Genomic DNA, 12679 nt, shown 5'->3' with positions numbered 1-12679 from the left:
CAGGAGCCACCCGGTGAGACGGCGAGGGAAGAACGGCCTCAAGGGGCCTTAGGGAAGCCTCAGGTAAGTATGGAACCTGAGATGCTTCACGTCTAAGAAAGAAGAAAAAGTATATTTTTACCTGGAGCTTCTTAAAACCCCTTCACTCTATCAGGTCCTTCGCTGTCTGTCCTATGTGCTGTCCCGGCCACACGCCTCCTCAATCGCACTTCCATCCCCAGGAGCATTCTGCGCCTGTCCAGTTTGCAAACCTTGCAACTGCACAGGAGCAGAATGCTCCATGCTATGGATGCGCATCCGTGGACTTTAACAGGGGTCACAGCAGCACAATGGGTGCAGACCGGAGGACACAGAGGGACCTGATAGACTGCAGAAGCTTTTCCCGATGATAAACTTTAACCTCCCTGGTGTTATGATTATTTCCAGATTTAGGGTCTAAAAGCAGTACAATTTTTTTCAGAAGCTCTAAAAACAAGAAAAAAAAAACCCAGAAACATACCACAGAGAGATCTGCAGCATCTCCTGCATATAACTTACTCAGGATCAGGATTACCGCTCTGAGCCTGACTCAGGAGTAACTCAGGAGGTTTAAAGTTGCTTTTCAAGCATATACTGTACATAAAGCCGTTTATTTTATTATTATTTTGGTTTTACAGTATGGGATAGAATTCTGGGATTGTCACAGCTAAAAATATATAGAAAAAAGCAACTAAACTAAAAAGGAATGAATGTCTTTCTAAAAAAATAAACAAGAAAACTGGTCTTGTTCAGTTAAAAGGAAGTTATTTATTTTGTTGTTAGGATTTTAGGGAAAGCCCTATAGAATTCTTGTAATTTCATTTATTGTAATGGTGTATGTTTTCCTCAGTGGATGGCGTGTGTGCCGTTGCCAGCTGTGTTGGTAGAGAATTGGGGCCACACGTGAAGAAGCATGGCGGCAAACTAATTCCACAATCTCTGAAGAAAGACAAAGATGGAAAATCGCCACTAGATGGTGCTATGGTAGTAGCTGCCAGTGGTGTGCAAGGTACAGTAATTATATCACCATTACTTTGAGGAAAATCTGAGCCAGCGAGTTAACCTCCACTGGTTGTATTTTTTTTAGGATTTGCGACAGTCTGGCAGGGCCTGGAGTGTGCTGGGAAGAACGTTGCTAAGAGTGTGGCCACAGAGACCGTACATACAGTCAAATACAAGTAAGTGTCAGTTTTGTGATAGTTCCAGCAGGCTGGCTTGTTTCTTAGAAGAGAACGGAATCTGTCAGCAGCAGGACTGTGGTCCTCTTCCAGCATGTAGCCAGACTCGCATCTGTGCGGAAAGGTGACACATGGGAGTCAGAGCCATAGACTCATCTGTGCGGAAAGGTGACACATGGGAGTCAGAGCCATAGACTCGCATCTGAGAGGAAAGGTGACACATGAGTTGGAGCCATAGACTAGCATCTGTGAGGAAAGGTGACACATGGGAGTCAGAGCCATAGACTCGCATCTGTGAGGAAAGGTGGCACATAGGAATCAGAGCCATAGACTCTCATCTGTGCGGAAAGGTGACACATGGGAGTCAGAGCCATAGACTCGCATCTGTGAGGAAAGGTAACACATGAGAGTTGGAGCCATAGACTTGCATCTGTGAGGAAAGGTGACACATGGGAGTCCGAGCCATAGACTCGTATCTGTGAGGAAAGGTGACACATAGGAGTCAGAGCCATGGCCATTCAGCTGAGAGGGTTTTCCTATAAATAATTGCTGAGGAACCAAAGGAAAGAACGTGTACAGACTGGCCAGTAAAATGTGTGTATGGAAGTATTCAGGAGAGCAGAACTACAGGCAGTGTCCAACTTACAAACAAGAAGTTATAATTTTTTCATGCATATGAGCAAACTATTTTCATGTACAAAATATACTGAACATTACTGTGTATTTTATTTATTTTTATTAAATGTTACAGTATTGTATAAACTGTTGTAAATTGTTAAAAAAAAACAAATTAAGGCCTGGTGCACATCAAAGGAGTTTTTCTGAGCGTTTTGAGTTTTTAAATCTGCTGCTAATGTTATCCTATGTGTCTGTGCACACTGGAGCAATGAGGTTTTGTAAAAAAAAAAAAAAACCATAGCATTACATTGGAAAGAGCTTTTAGAGGTTTCAAAAGCTCTTCCCAATGTAATGCTATGGGTTTTTTTTTACAAAACCTCATTGCTCCAGTGTGCACAGACACATAGGATAACATTAGCAGCAGTTTTAAAAACTCAAAACGCTCAGAAAAACTCCTCTGGTGTGCACCAGGCCTAAAAGTACATTGAAAACAAGCAGAAAACATTGTTTATACTACATGTCCAAATCCAGAGTTGTCTGAAAGTAAATCATTTATTTACGATTCACCATGTATAACAAGACTCAACTTGCATACAAATTCCTGGAACCGGAACGCAACCCGTTTGTAAGTAGGGGGTTATTCGCCTACTCCCAGGATGACTTTTTTTAGACTCCCATAGTTGTATGATCTGTGTATTCACTAAAAAAGTTTGTTTAATGTTGTATTGTCTCATATAACTGATATAGACTTTCAGAGTGCTAGAAGTTAAAATATATGAACTATTCACCTTCTTTTTTTTATCTATCACCTGCACTCAGAAGCTGCTCTTTGCCAGGAAAGAGTTTTATGGCTGGATTTTTTATTTATATCAATTAGAGTTACACTATAGTCCGACTGGAAAAAAACATTGCATACCTTAATGGTTAACTCTTTCAGATAGAAAAAGGATTACAGCCACAATGGGCGTCATGTATGATCTGTCTCTGACTGTTACCGCTTTTTTTTTTTTTTTATTCCATTCCTAGCAGACAAATTGTCCCAGGCACTGGTATCAGGCTCTGATTGGTTAACGGTCCTTCTCTAGGAATCAATCAGACACTTCATACATGATTTGCTGCTAATAAAAACACTTTTTTTTTGTGTGGTTAAAACCGAACTAATTGAGCATTTCTGTGCTCTAATTCTGTACGGTGTGCAGTGTTTTATGTGTATCTTTAATATAACTGTGATGGTCTTTATCCTAGATATGGAGGAGTGAATGTGGTTGAACCTCCAGCTACAGAACCTTAAGTGAATACCAAGTATATGTTGTTTCAGTGTTAATCAATTCCTTCAATATGATCACTGATTCTGTGAATGAAAATCTACACCCTAAATAAAAACCTTTTGTTAAAAACTCTGATTTGCTTATAAACATGATGTGGTAGCAGATCCACAGGTGCATGGCTTTAAGCTTAGCCTACAACCTTACAAAAGAGACTTTGTTTGCTTACACTATATCTAAAACACTGGGGGGGGACACAGTCTGGTAGATGGCGGTGGCGTTAGGACGATTTCCAATAGATTTCATGCTGAGGTCTATTTAAAATATGTCTGCAGTGTGTTGGCAGGCTAGCACTTCGTTACCACAACGTGCACCAGATCATCCCTTGCAACCAAGATTTTCCAGCATACCCGATCGATCCTTTTGACTGATTTTTGCCCCAAAATTTATCGAAACAAGTGGGATTAGAGCACTGTTGTGGCATCATTTTGATTGAATTGGCTGGATATCTATGCCAAAAATCGAGAAATGTATGGGCAAGACACATAACATTTATATCGCACTCTTCTCCTGGCGGACTCAAAGTGCCTGAGCTGCAGCCACTAGGGCGCGCTCTATAGCAGTAGCAGTGTCTTACTGAATAAGTGCAGGCTTATTGAACAGGAAGAGCCAAGATTTGAACCCAGGTCTCCCGTGGCAGAGAGTCCTTAAAGTGAACCTCCGGACTAAAAATCTACTCAGCAGCACTGAAAAGGCTTGGTGTTTCTTTAACAGTTTCACAGCATCAGAACTTTGTTTTTCTTACCAAAGCATCATTTTAGCTGCATTTTTAGCTAAGCTCCACCCATCAAAGAAAAAAAGCCCGGGCTTTTTTTTCCCTGATGCTGTGCAGAGCATGATGGGATTTCCTATGTTGTTGTTCACGTTGCCTAGCAACTGGGAGGGGTGATCAGGACACAGGACAGTTGGAACTGTGTATCTTGCTCCCTGTCACCTTTTTTCAACCAAAAAGATGGCTGCCATCATGAAATCAAACATTTGCCTGTTCTTTTTAAAACAGGGTGGGTAAGAGATTATATTACCTATCTTTTTTAATTAACATAACTAATGTAACTTAATGACAGTATGTTTGTTTAGGCTGAAGTTCCTCTTTAACCAGACACATTCCAGCATAGAAGAAAGCATTACTAACTAAGGAGAATTGTAAATTTTTCCATGAAGCGAGTACAGAAGCAAATATTCTGTTCTTTAGGGCTGTAAATACTGTACATGGAAGGTCACATCTGTAATAGAGGCCTAAAGCTGCACTATTTTCAAACTAATTAGGATATACATTCTACAGTCAGTGTTTTTAACAAAAGGTTTTAATACAATAATCGATCTTGGAAAAAGTGTCAAATGATTTTGAGACTGTAAAAACGGAAGGACATTTGTCATACTGGTTGCTGCATTGCCTGGTGAGCACCATTCATAGCTGCTGTGCTGGGTGGCTGCACAACTTAAAATCACATTTAATGGATCACTGAAGTCACACCACAATTGTTACGCTATGGATAAGGTTGCATCCTCTGCTGTCATATATACTGATCAACCAAAACCTTAAAACCCGTATATATTGAGATCCTACTCCTGGCTCATATACAGATATATCTGGCTCAGATACAGATCTGAACGGTTTGAGGCATGGACCCCACAAGACCTCTCTCAGTGCCCTGTGATATCTGGCACCAAGTCATTACCCAAAGATAAAGCTTTGGAAACATGCACGAAGCATGTCGCCCACAGGGACCGAGGTTCGATCCCCCGAGTGATGTTGATTTGCGTGTGTTTGTGGGGGGGGGGGGGGGGGAATAAGATAGACAGAAAGGAGTGCGAGTTGCATCAGGCCGGGTGAGTAAACAGAACAGTGTGTTTAATGACCCACCAGGATGCTCGCTAGCAGAGGCATCGAGAGGCTGCTGTACACATGCTAGAATCTTGGTAGAAGCGGTCATAATCGGCCACCAACAAAGTTTCATCTAGTGTGTACTGCATGAGTCTTTTTCAGAGTTGGGTTTCATGAATCACACTTGTTTTCCCAGCACACCCCAGCTTGATAGGTTTGAAAACTGGGGGATTCTTAGGCCAGTGAAAACCTGATTTAAAGGACTTCTGAGGTTACAGATAAAATTTAGCTTTACTTCTTCCAGCCCCTCAAGTCATTTTGTGTCCCTCACCACAATTTCGACCTTCTCCGGGGTCCCGCTGGCAGCCTGTAAGGATTGGCGATTCCCCCCCCCCCCCCCATGGGCCTCCGTCTTCTTCGCATGTGTGAGAACATGCCCAGCAGTCACCAGGAGTGTCCTGCGCATGCTCCCGATAATGTGGGTGCTCGCATATGCAGAAGATACCAATCCTTCGGGGGTCGCGAACCTTAGAGGCTGCCAGCGGGACCCCGGAGAAGACCTGCGGCAAGGGACACAAATGACTTCTAGGGGCTGGAGGAAGCCCCAGGTAAATACAGGTAAATACAGCTAGATTTAATCAGTCGCTTCGGAAAGTCCTTTAGAAAAACTAACTTTCTATTAGAGGCTTATGTACTCATTTTAGCTGCTTAAAACACTTTTTGTGTATGTTAGTAGGGGATACAGCCTTACATCGCCTAACCTTTTGGTGTGACTTTACCTAAAAGTGTGTTCAGGTCATCAGGTGCCCCACCTACTGCCCGTTGGGCACATTTTATCTTACTGGTGATGTTCCTTCCTATTTTACAAGCATTCTATTGTGATCTGTGGTCTCCATAAATTACATTTATAGCACACGGTTGTCTCGCTCACAAGCCCATTGACCATCCATGAGAATTTGAAATTCACCTGCTTAGCCAAGTGATTTTACAAATGTGCTTACCTTTTCTAAATGACTGATTGCTAAATATACTTTACCATTTGCCAATTTATTCATTTAGCATTAATTAAACTTTAAAGATGGGGGAAAAAACAATCAGAATTGAGAGTGCCATTTGGTAAAAAACAAGAAAAAGAGGAATGTTGGGTGTGGAATGTGGCCAATCGGAGAGTGAATGGCAAAGCACATTGCATTTATACCCTGTCTCTATTGTGATGGAATGGTCTCTGGACTGTCAGTGTGATGACACTGTGTGCTGTACTCTACTTCAGCAATGTTATGTATGTGAGTTTACAGGTAATTCAGTTCTGCTTAATCTAAGGAACTGTGTGTATTGGTAATCGAAGGAATCAAAGGATGATGGATTTTACCTTTACAATTTTAATGTGCAATTACTTTGCCATGAAGCAGAAGTGGATAATATTTGGTAGTTAGAACATCAGATACAGCTTTTCATTAATTAGTAAGCATTGCTTTTTTTGAATCTATCTTCAGCATGTAAAAATGCAAGCAGCAGTGCATTTTATGATGTGTTGCATGGCAGTCCTTTGCTTTGCTATTGACATGCATTGGTGTGTGCTGCACATGCTCTGTGTGCAGCGCTCCACAAGACTGATTTAAAGGGGGTTGTAACATCCAAAAATAAAACAAATTGCCTTAAAATAATCAGTGCCCCAAATATATGCAAACCCCCTTTTTCTAAAATAGGTTCCCTAATGTTGTATTTATTTTTTCCCTTTGAAGAGGTGATATTTGCTAGTTGAGGGACATTCATCTGTAAAATAAGCAGTACATTAACACTGAGCTGGGTTAAAAAAAAAAAATAAAGGCAGAAGGGATGTCACGTTTGATTTGGGGGTGAGCCAATTGACATAACAGTATGTTTGAGATGTAGGATGTAATGCCAGGAGTTGGTAGTCCACAATGCAGTATATTACAATAGTCCAAACGAGATATTATAAGAGCATGTACTAACATTTTAGTTGTGTCTTGAGTGAGAAAAGGTCTCAGGTGAGATGTTTTTGAGTTGGAGATGACAGCAGCTGGTTAGGGAGTAAATGTGAGGAATAAAAGAGTCATATTAGCCCTAAGCACCGTGCTTTGGGGACTAAAACTATAGGGGTTTTATTAACACATTATTTCAGGCAGAGAGGTGGACAAACGGTGGAAAAATTATTCATTTAGTTTTATGCATATTAAGTTTTAAGGAACGAGAGGTCATAAAAGAAGAGCAGACAAGCAGTTAGGCACACGTGCATATAGGGAGTTAACGTCTGGAGCCGAGTTGTGTATCATCTGCATAAAATTATATGTATTGAATCCCAAATAAGTTGATTAAGTTGGCAAGACTGTGCATGTAGATGGAAAAGAGGAGGGTGTTAAAGAGAACCCGAGGTGGGTTTAAAGAATATTATCTGCATACAGAGGCTGGATCTGCCTATACAGCCCAGCCTCTGTTGCTATCCCAAACCCCCCTATGGTCCCCCTGCACTCTGCAATCCCTCATAAATCACAGCCACGCTGCTGACAAACAGCTTGTCAGAGCTGGCTGTGTTTATCTCTATAGTGTCAGTCTGCTGCTCTCCCCGCCTCCTGCAGAACTCCAGTCCCCGCCTGCATCCCTTCCCTCCCTGCTGATTGGGGGGAAGGGACGGGTGCAGGGACCGGAGCTGTGCAGGAGGCGGGGGAGCAGCTGAGACTGACACTACAGATGTAAACACAGCCTCACAGCACGGCTGTGATTTATAAGGGATTTCAGAGTGCAGGGGGACCTTAGGGGGGTTTGGGATAGCAACAGAGGCTGGGCTGTATAGGCAGATCCAGCCTCTGTATGCAGATAACATTCTTTAAACACACCTCGGGTTCTTTTTAATGACAGATCCTTAAGATACATCCACAGACAAAGGATGTGGAGAAGAAATCTGATCTAAGATAGAGAGAGGAAGATATCCAGGAGAGAGTGAGGCCCTTTATGCCTACAGATGAAAGTATCTGTAGGAGTATTGTGTTGTCGATAGTATCAAATGCTGATGACCGACCAAGAAGGATGAGTATGGTGTGACCTTTGGATTTAGCTGTAAGAAGATCATTGGCCATTTTAGTAAAAGCTGCTTCTGTGGAGTGGTTATAGCGAAATCTAGACTGGAACTGATCAAGAAGGGAGTTAACAGATAAATAAGTGCTAAGTTCAGCATGTATATGGCATTCAAGTAATTTGGATGTGAATGGGAGAAGTGACACAGGGCAGTAGTTGGTGAGTGCAGTGGGATCCAGAGATTTTTTTTAAGTAGTGGTTTCACAACAGCATTGTTGAATGAGGACAGAAAGATGCCAGTGGAGAGCGATAGGTTAAATAGTGATCTTAGTACAGGCATGAAGGATGAGGATAGCTGAGGAATGAGATGGGAATGAATAAAATCCAAAGAACAGGTGGTTAGCTGGGATTTGGAGAGGAGAGAGAATGTTCAGAGAGTAGAGAGAAGGCTGATGGAGGGTAAACTATGAGGGGTGAAGATGGAATTTGAGAGCTGGATGGAAAAACCACTTTGGATTTTGTCAATTGTATCAGTGAAGTATGTTGCAAATTCTTCAGCAGATAAGCATGGAGGAGGAGGATCGAGAAGGGAGTTAAAAGTGCTGAACAAGCACTTTTTGGATTGTGGAAGTGGGAGGATATTTGAGAAGAAAAATAGGACTGTTTTGCCACAGAGTGCATTTCTAAAGTTGTTTTAGGCTTTTTTTGTATGAAATGAAGACCCCACTTGTCACTTATTCTCCAATGCCATTCAGCTACTCTAGAATCTAGAGCACCTTTTCAACTGTTTAGGAGCGTTGGTCAGCCAGGGTTGGCTGGCCAAAGCATTTTATACACTCTGGCAAATTAATTGCACATTTATTAACAAATTAATTGTATTTAAAATCCAGGAACCTAACTCATAAAGTATATGTCTGATGGAAAATACCTCACATGCTTTTCTATGTGGTCTAGGTATGGAAAAGACGCAGGACATGCCACTGACAATGCCGTAAATTCTGCAATCAATGTTGGGGTAACTGCTTTTAACATCGACCACCTGGGAATAAAAGCCATAGTGAAGAAAACTGCAAAAGAGACCAGCCATGCCATTCTGGATGAATATAAACTGACTGAGAAGCAGGAGAAGAAGGGAGAACCTCGCTGAGCTAATAAAAAGCCCCCCTTTACCCACTGCCTTAGAGGAAGATGCCTCTTTTAACTTGGTTTCTCATAATCTCAAAGCTTCATTCTTTTGTAAGACTCTGGTCATTTTTAAACTGTTAGTGTCTATTCACATGCCATGCTGCTTCTGCCTAGTGACTGCAAATGTGACATTATTCCCAAAACACATGGTTTTACTAGTGCACACATGCTCAGTAACAATTTTGAACATCTTCAGTTCATATGGGACAGCAATCACTAAAGCCAGTTCCGTAAAATCATTTTGTTTGGTAAAATAACGCATTCGGTATTTTACACTTTTTTTCCAAATTCATAAGAGTTTCCAGATGAGGTTGAAGTTCAGTAAATTACCGAACAAATATGCCTCAATTCAGTAAGCCTTGCTCAGTATGTGTCACCAGGATGCTGTGTGTATGAGTCGAGGTTTTGTGACCTGTGGCTCTCCCTAAGGGCTGTCTGTTAAATCTACTACACAAACAGAGCATGGAAAGAGTGAGTTATCGGCTGAGAGCTGGAGAAAAATATCACTTTTTCCCTGAATTACCAACTGCTGTAGCCTTTGTGAATTGCAATTTCTTGAGGCAATTACCGCAAAAGTCGGTAATTTACCTCACTAGGCTGTAATTCTAATTTTCTGTCTGTAATAGGTTTAGTGAATTGGAATGTGAGAAAGTGATCGGTAAAGTCAGCTATTTTCAGAATTGCAGAATGCGGTAATGCTTAGTGAATACTGCCCATAATGTTGGATTTTTATATAAACATACCTAAAAATACGTTTTGCTATGTAAAAATCTAAACTACCTGCTACACTGACATCTTTATCTCTGTGACACAGGTAGTTCAGTAAGATGGTTCTGCTGACTGAAGCCACACCTTGCTATTAGTAAGTAATGGGAGGTCGGCAGGGAGACATGGTTTTGACTGCCAGAGTAGTCACCCATGCCACAGGCACACACTCAAATAAAAAACCGCTTTATTGGCATGACCAAAATATGTAGTCCATGCCAAAGCCAAATGGGGACGTGAAAGGGGCGAGTCCAGGGGGGTGGGATAGAGGTATATTGGGTTAAGAAATTAGACTTCAGACCTCTCTTGCCCGTTTCCTGTTACCAGAGATGAGGTCTTAAGCCTACTTCCGGTGAATTACACATTCTAATCCTTTTTGCGTAGAAACGTGGATTCTGCTGTAATTGTTCTTTTTATCTTTGGTGTCACATGGTTACACCCAGCTCAATCCCACTCAGCCATTGAATCCATAGAGCTCAGAATGCAAGCTGTGCTGTAGTTCCACAGGCACATTTGGTCAATAAAAAGGCTCTCCCTAGCATTTTGCTTCTATATAATGTTTATATTCATGTATAAACCTGATTACTCCTATTGAATTTACCTTGGTACATTCTGAGCATAGCAAAGCTTTAATCTCACTTAATAAGATGGCCTAGGTGAAGAAAGTCTGGAAGTAAAATAGACAGCCCTTATAGGGGTCCTTCATTCTCTCAGAGGATGTCCATAGATCTGTAGGAAAATACACACTCGCTTCAACTACATGTGCCCTCAGCAGTTTTCCAAAAATGGAAAAGCATTCGATCTGATAGGCTGTGTGAAAGGCTGTGGGCTGTGTGAATCAATGGTTTAGTTCTCAATGAATGCATGGTTTTTTCACGTGCGGAAAAAAAACTGACAGCAGTTTGTATGGACACCAAGCGTGTTATCTCTACATGACATTGTGCTGCTGTGGGAAAACGGCACATTTCTACCTGTGCAAATGCACTTGGGGTCCTAAAGGGAAAAAAAACATACCTAGAATGTTAGAATCAGAGTCTGCTTTATTCGCCAGGCACGATTGGGTCGTACCCAAAATTGGTTTTGGCAGTTACAGGGCTCAAAAATAGGAATTAAGGCAATAGTCAATAAGCAGCAACATCAAACAAGCAGCAGTGTATCAATAACCGTGACCAGGGAATAACGGTGTCAGCCTAACGGGGGTGGGGTAAGGAAGGTGGAAACACAGGAAGAGCTTAAGAATTTGACAGCAGAGGAGAAGAAAGTGTTGCTGTGCATTGAGGTCCTACTAACTAAACATCTGACCTAAGTAACAACTTTCCAGCTACTTTACCAAAGTGCATCAATGCAGCATCTGTTTTACATCATCGCTCATAGAGAGTGTGCCCAGGATATACGTGCAGACAGAATTCTGGGGAAATACTTATTAACTATACCAATAAGCAGAGCGCAGCATAGAAACAAGATGTTCAGGAGTATAAAACAATAATACAGTGCACTAACACAATGATGTGTTGCTGAACAGCAGACAGGAGAGTCAGTGGGCTCGGGCCATAAGAGAGTGTAGCTAACGCTGTTTATACAAGTTGTACAGGCGAATAATAGCAGTCCTTCACACAGCTGTACTACCCAATGTACTTTGGGGAAAAATTCAGGATGTGAAAGTGGTATTTATATGCCACCTAGTGGTCCTTTCTGGGTCTGACAATTAGAGTTCAGTTGTGTGGGGTCCAGTATTAGTCATGGAGAGAACCCAAAGACAGATGGTATCTTTAATGACTAACTGTACAAGATTTTTCTGCAAGCTTTCGAAACTGTGTTTCTTCTTCAGGCATGTTTCAGAACCATACCTGTTCTATTTAGAGTTCACAAATGTAGCTACAGTTTTTAAAGTATTAAGGGAACCTGAAGTGAGAGGAATGTGGAGGCTGCAATATTTATTTCCTTTTAAACAGTACCAATTGCCTGGCAGCTCTGCTGAACTTTTTGGCTGCAGTAATGTCCAAATCACACCAGACACAAACATTCAGCTAATCTTGCCAGATTTGACAATGTCAGAAATGCCCAATCTGCTGCATGCTTGTTAAGGGGCTGTGGCTAATAGGATTAGAGGCAGAGAATCTACAGGGATGCTAGGCAACTGGTATAGCTTAAAAGGAAATAAATATGGCAGCCCCCATACCCCTCTCATTACAGTTGTCCCCTAAGTTGGTTGGTGTGTATTTTCACATAATTAAAAAAATAGGATTTGTGTTGCTATGGCTGCAAGCTATGCCCTTGCTGTGAAGTTCCGTGGTTCTGATAGCCTCTAAAATGATCCAACTGTATTATAAAAATGTAATAATGAAACAAAATACTGAACAGCCTCTCAGTAATTGGTTTATTTATTCAGTAAGAAAACATGGGTGCCTTTTGAGCAGCAGGGAAAAAAGAATATAAGTTAGAAAGATTCCCTTCCTTGAAGCTCTACTTGAGTGTGTTCAGTTTATCAGAGTTTATTTAAATGAGATTTGCTGAAACTATTGATGTAAAATTATATTTTTCATTTCAATAAAGTTAACTTATTTATATTAAATATGGCTTTTTGGACATAATTTACTCCTTGCCAAGGAATTTACTCAAGCAGCCTGAAGTAAGATGGATATGGAGTTTGACCTATTTAATTTTGTTTTTCCTTTCTCAAACATCAGGTGATTTAAAGAGACTCTGTAACAAGAAAAAGTTCCCCTGGGAGA

The 12679-nt window shown here is 41.3% G+C and overlaps 1 protein-coding gene across 4 annotated transcripts in view; it reads left to right on the top strand.

The window, feature by feature from the left end:
• Positions 1-12519, top strand: part of SPART (spartin) — a 57486-nt gene extending 44967 nt beyond the window's left edge. For all 4 annotated transcript variants that reach the window (XM_068267080.1, XM_068267081.1, XM_068267078.1 and 1 more), the window contains 3 exons: positions 869-1027; positions 1106-1196; positions 8952-12519. In XM_068267080.1, coding sequence (XP_068123181.1) covers positions 869-1027; positions 1106-1196; positions 8952-9144 — 443 coding nt within the window. In that variant the 3' untranslated portion in view covers positions 9145-12519. The remainder of the gene's footprint in view (positions 1-868; positions 1028-1105; positions 1197-8951) is intronic.
• Positions 12520-12679: the final 160 nt, after the last annotated feature.

The sequence above is a fragment of the Hyperolius riggenbachi genome, chromosome 2 (assembly GCF_040937935.1).
Source record: "Hyperolius riggenbachi isolate aHypRig1 chromosome 2, aHypRig1.pri, whole genome shotgun sequence".
Taxonomy (NCBI): domain Eukaryota; kingdom Metazoa; phylum Chordata; class Amphibia; order Anura; family Hyperoliidae; genus Hyperolius; species Hyperolius riggenbachi.
The sequence above is the reverse complement of the archived record's forward strand: the minus strand, read 5'-3'. Positions and strand labels throughout refer to the sequence as shown.